This window comes from Stylophora pistillata, chromosome 10 (assembly GCF_964205215.1).
Source record: "Stylophora pistillata chromosome 10, jaStyPist1.2, whole genome shotgun sequence".
NCBI classification, from domain to species: domain Eukaryota; kingdom Metazoa; phylum Cnidaria; class Anthozoa; order Scleractinia; family Pocilloporidae; genus Stylophora; species Stylophora pistillata.
Genome location: NC_142528.1, coordinates 10,638,548 through 10,644,547, shown reverse-complemented (window position 1 = coordinate 10,644,547; position 6,000 = coordinate 10,638,548). Strand labels below are relative to the sequence as shown.

Sequence of the window (6,000 nt, the reverse complement as noted above, 5' to 3'; positions counted from 1 at the left end):
GAAAATCCATTCCCGCATTCCCGCCTTCCCGCCTCACTTCTGACTCTTAATTGATCTTGTCAATTTAAGACATTATTTCTTCATCTGAGCCAGAACCTTGATCATTGCTTCAGTGGCGAGCTTAAAGAGAAAGCATTCAAATCAAAGCAAGACTGGACTTGACTCTGTTTTCATATAAATCTTTTTTAACTTTAATAGGTATGTTTACACGAATCCTAACGCTATCCAAGTTGAGGTCAACCTTAGCCTCCCTTCGAAAAAAAAAGGTTTTACTACGTATTCGCTAACTTTCAAAATGCTCAATTCAATCTGAAAAATACTGCCTGAAGCCATACATATGCTACTAAACAAGTTTTCATTACCCTGACTTAAAATATTGTTACTCATTAACATTTCTTGGTCACTGATGCTTCACAACAATAAAACAAAATCATTCAAAATGACCCAAAAAGACAGGAGATAAGACACTTACATGCCACTGTTACTTAGAATTCTGTGCATAGTTTTCTTTATATCATAAAAATCTGGGCGAGCTTCAGGCTTTTCCTCCCAGCATGATTTCATCAATTCTCTGAGCTCTTCCACACCTGTGATAAGGCTCACGACCGTAGGGCGAAATGGCGGTATTTCGGCTTCTGTAACTCTTTTTATAATTTCTGAGGATCAAAGTGAACATTAAGTCACTCTTTCATTGACGTATCGCTAAGGTAATTTTTTATTGCCTGGCTTGCTGATCAGTGGTCTTACAAGGGTTTGTAAAACTAACAGAGCTCCAAAAGGTTTGAATGAGAGTTATGGTTATGTAATTATACTTAACAATTATTCCACGAGCGCGCGTTGGATATGAGATGATAAATAGCCAACGAGGCGCGTAGCGCCGAGTTGGCTATAATCATGTCATATCCAACAAGCGCGAGTGGAATAATTGTTTTATTAAAAATGTTAGATTAAATTATCAAATTATATTAAATTTTTAGCTCCCTTTTAATTTTAAGCTGACACGTACGCTTACCATATTTGTAGATTATGGTATATCGGCTGATATACCATAATGGCTAAGCCAATAAAAAGTCTTGAATTGCATTATCCAATGATCTAGTTTTTAATAATATCTTTTATTTTTGACTTGGCAACCTGGCCTAACACTGACGGTCTGAGTGACTGAATAACTGATCAATTGACAGACGTACTGACTGACAGACTGACTGACTGACAGACTGACTGACTGACTGACTGACTGATTGACTGATCGATCAATTAATTTATCTGCAATAATTGACTGACTGGTGAGTATTAGTTTACTTGTCATCTTTTTAAATTTATCAAAAAACCATTCCAGTGTTTTTTTCCTTTCAACTAACGTGGTGTCACTCATTCGTATTGCTGCTGACCTTATTAGAGTTACTAAGAGGCAGTCTCACGCCTGGCTTGTATGATATAATCACTTTACCTTAGTTGTCACAAAGAGAAAGTTAAATAGTAATAATAATAATAATAATAACAATAATAATAACACCCGACAAGCCCAAGCCTATGTACGAGTAAGAGAATGTTAAAGCTTATTGGGATGTCCCTATATACGCTGATCAACAAGAGGTCAGATGCAATAGGGTGGATGCACGCATTGTAAATCATATGTGCAAGAGAGTTGTGACGCTGGAAATGAGCTGCCCGTGGGCTAACAATCGGACAAGAAAGGATGAAGAGAAGACACTGAAGTACGGACCCCTTCGCTGGGAACTAAGGCAGCAGTTCCCAGGCTACGAGGTTAGGCAATATAACAGCATAATGGATGCCCTCGGGGGGTGGTCACGGGAGCTAGATGTCATGATGCGCGAGCTGGTGGGAGGCAGAAGCACAGACGTACTGCGAAAGATGCAGAGGGCAGTGCTCTCGGGCACGCTGAATATTGCTGGGACTTTCAAGGTGGCAGTTTGAGTTCATGTTAGAAGGAGGACCGTAGACACAACGGAAAAGCTTTTTAGGATTAGTTAATGTACATTTTTTTTTACTCCATGGCTCACAGGTTACGGTTTTCGCCCTGTGCTGCCTGATTAGAAGGTAGCATTCAGTTGATTTCTCTGCGATTATAATAATAATAATAATAATAATAATAATAATAATAATAATAATAATAATAATAATAATAATAATTTAATATTTATATTGCGCAAATTAACATGTGAATATGGTCAAATGCGCATCACAACACTTTTCGGGGGGACTTTGGCCGGACTGCATCAGCAGTTTACAAACAATCGAAGGAAACTTATTTGAAGATGCCCCCTCCCTCCCAATTCCCAGTAAACAGGCCAGACCACATCACAGTAATCTTGCGAGTGGGTTCTTTAACGTCCCCTGCCTAACCAAATTAGCTAATTAATAGATGCAGGAGACGGGACCTACGGTATATTCGTCGTTATCCGAGAAGACTAGAATGTCTATCCATTTCTTGATATTATAGAAAGGTAGCGCATTCTCCTCAGTTATTTTAAGACCTTGAGTGTTGGTCCGGCCGGGGCTCGAACCATCGACCTCGACCTCCCGCACAACAGTCCAGCGCTCTAACCAATTGAGCTTAAACTATGTTTAACACGAAGCTTTGCCTCACCCACTGGTTGCATGTAGTTTGCACTGTAGGGCCCTTCTCGTGTGTGGAACTCTTGCAAGATGATGGCAAAACTGTATACATCTCCCTTCTGTGTTCCATTTACTGGACGATCACTCAGTCTCAGAAGTTCAGGAGCCGTCCATAACAAGTCTGAAACACAACGTATATGAAATCGTTAGTTAATTCGCTCTGAAACTTCATGGTGTGTAATGATTTCACCGTGAGTCAACCCTTCAACTCTTGGAAGCGATAAACATGTAACTTCTCCTTTTCATATCAATACATTATCTAGCAAACAGGTAATGCGAATACTCAAAATTATTAAAAACTGGATCATTGGATAATGCAATTCAAGACTTTTTATTGGCTTAGCCATTATGGTATATGAGCCAATATACCATAATCTAATATCTGTACATTGTAACATCCGGTTTCTTCTTACAAAATAAAGCCGAGAAGATTTGTCTAATATCTTGGGGGCGTTTTTTTTTAATAAAACAATTATTCCACTCGCGCTTGTTGGATATGAGATAATTATAAGGTAGCAGTTGTTATCTTGATCTAACACCAAGTTCTCGTAACTATTTCACAAGGAAACGCGTAGCATCTGGAGAGGAGAATTAACTATCAGATCTTGAGAGTTCAAGAGTTAACTCTGACACCTACACAAGTTTGTTTCGTATAAAGAACTTAACGTACTCTTAAGTTAATCAGTGAATCACCTGAGGTTTAATTTTTCTTTTATCTTAATAATTTTTTACTTTAGGAAAAAGAACTATTAGCAAATTGGGAACTTCAAAAAATACCATGAAACGCCTCTTGTGCACAAGCTCAGGCGTAACGGGGCGTGATTATTCCAGCTGTCCGTGTTATCATGGCTCATAAGGAACGGGCCATTGTCTATCGCCCGGTCGGGTCGGAGGATTTTGCTTGTGTCACGATAAAATTTACCCGCTCCTCCATAAGGCCCTCTGATATTATGACCTACCCTTGTTGGCAGTAAATTGGTAGCAATTTTTTTTTATAGTCTGACGACTGATTTCCCCCTCCGTTCTCCCCAAAATCCTCAAACCCCCCCCCCCGATAAATAATGACTGGTCCCCTTAGAGATCAGGGAACCACTAGAAACTCCCACGTACCATTGTACCTCTGTGCACAGACTCAGAATGCACATAAACTAACTTCGCAAATTCCAGGTTAAAAAGAGTGTAACCTACCTTCGTAGTAAGATTCGGTATATTTATAAGTTTTCGTCCGTTTCGAACGAAAGGTCGGAAGACCGTAGTCTGCAATTTTTAGTACCCAGCGGCTATCCACTAAACAATTGGAAGACTTAAGACTTCCGTGTGACTTGATGTCCGTGTGATGAAGATGACCCATGCCCTAAAGATGAGAAAAAAATAGGAGCCAAACTTTATTGTAAGAATAGTTTTATACTACAATATAATTTGGATATATCAACAAAGTTGAAATGGTAAATTAGCCACCGTAACGATTACAAAAGCTGACGTTTCGAGCGTTAGCCCTTCGTCGGAGCGAATAATACAATAATACAATAGTTACCGTCGATGTTGACGACAACAGTGAATGACAATGAGGGCGAAAGACGCTAACAAGTTAATAAATTGCTAATATCTCATTCTAACGATGACTTCCCATCAGGTTGTCAAAACGTCAGTCGGAGTCACCGACGACAAACTTTTTTGAGACTTCACTTCTTCGGAGGATCAGACCTTACGACCAATGATCAAGTTAACTAACAAAAAAACAGAGAGGACTATTCTTTCATATTTCATTTTTTGTCATGTTCGTGCATGTAAGTAAATTAGTAAGTCCGTGACATTCGCAATCAACTATCTCCGGAAATCATCATCCAGTGTCGGTAGTTTTTCGACACAGGTTTTGTCAATATTTGTTGTTGTAGTAACTAGCTTATAGCCATTACTGCACTGCGTTATCGTTCTTGATTACCTTCGCTATGTCATTAACCAGTGAAGAGATGAACATGTGATCCAATTTTACATCTTTATTTTCCAGGATTTCCTGTGAGAAACAATGCGTAAAAAAAAAAGATCAAACTCGAAAGAAGCACAATTTCAAGACAGAAGGAAGCGTGAATAAGGAGAAATGCAATTTACGATTTTCTTTCGACTATAAGCGTTTACAATTGATTTAAACTCAAAAATTAGTAATAATAATACCACTAATTTATTTATAGCGCAGTAAAATCTCAATGCCCTTATAAAAATTGTAGTAATTTAGGATTGAGTGAAACCTGTACAACAACTAATTATAATGTAAAAACTAAACAAAGAACTAGATTGACACGCTCAAAGATTAACTAAAAAAGTTTTAAGTCTGTTTTTAAAATGTCAACGGACGGGGCGAACCTCATGGCTAACGGAAAGCGCGGGTGCTCAAGATAAACAAAGCGCGATCACCATAGCTACTTGTCCCAAGCACCGCCCTGCACAGTCGAAAGTTGTCAGCGGCGTTTAATCGAATTACGACATAACTTCCTAATAGCCAGCTCGTCAAAACTGATTTGTATGTCCCCTAAACGGGAGCATAAGAGACGTGCTTGACACTATTTTCTGTTAAATTCACTGGACAGTTGAGGGGTGACTGGGACTCGATACCTTTGACTGATTGCCTTTGCAAGCGGTGACGTTATGGCTGGCTTTATAGTAGTAAAAGGTAGAACCTTCACTTTCCCATCGTGTCTCGGAAGGGAGGGTTCGCTTGCCAGTGATCGTCAGGGCATATAGTGGATAGGTTTTCCATATAAGCGCATCAAGATCGCACGTATTGACGGTCAGGCAGATACATATCTCTTATTAACCAAGCGCGAGGGCCGTACTGGGAGAATATCGGTCCGAGGTCTTGACAGTACGGACCGAGCGCAGCGAGGTCCGTACAAAAAAAGACCGAGGGCCGATATTCTTCCAGTACGGTCCTGAGCAAGCTTGCTTAATAAAAGATTTATTATACGACTGAAGTTCAAAGGGACACAAGTGCGGTATCATTCGGGACCATTCGGGACAGTGCGCGGTCCAATACTGAGAGAATATTGACCGGCAATAGAGCATTTTGATTGGTTGATTTTAGTTATTGGCCCTCTGACTGCCCGAGTCGTGTAATAAATCCTGTTATTATGCGGCAAATTTAATTTAAATTACACTGTAGGGTCAAATACAACTCCGCTGTTCCCTATGATCCTCATTGCTCCGAAAATGACACCATATTTTTTTAAGTTTCCTGTCCTTAGTAAGCCTTTGAGAGAAAGAGGGCTCGGGTGACAATCTCCTACTTTTGTAGGCTCGTCTTCCAGTCTTACTGAATTGTCCACTTTTTAATTTCTCTTCCACCTTCATCCCTCACGTATTTCC

The 6,000-nt window shown here is 39.7% G+C and overlaps 1 protein-coding gene across 9 annotated transcripts in view; it reads right to left on the bottom strand.

The window, feature by feature from the left end:
• LOC111321630 (atrial natriuretic peptide receptor 1) overlaps positions 1–6,000 on the bottom strand; it is a 42,123-nt gene that overhangs the window by 5,892 nt on the left and 30,231 nt on the right. For all 9 annotated transcript variants that reach the window (XM_088736903.1, XM_088736908.1, XM_088736902.1 and 6 more), the window contains 4 exons: positions 4,583–4,654; positions 3,829–3,994; positions 2,612–2,761; positions 473–656 (listed from right to left, as the gene is read on the bottom strand). In XM_088736903.1, coding sequence (XP_088593029.1) covers positions 473–656; positions 2,612–2,761; positions 3,829–3,994; positions 4,583–4,654 — 572 coding nt within the window. The remainder of the gene's footprint in view (positions 1–472; positions 657–2,611; positions 2,762–3,828; positions 3,995–4,582; positions 4,655–6,000) is intronic.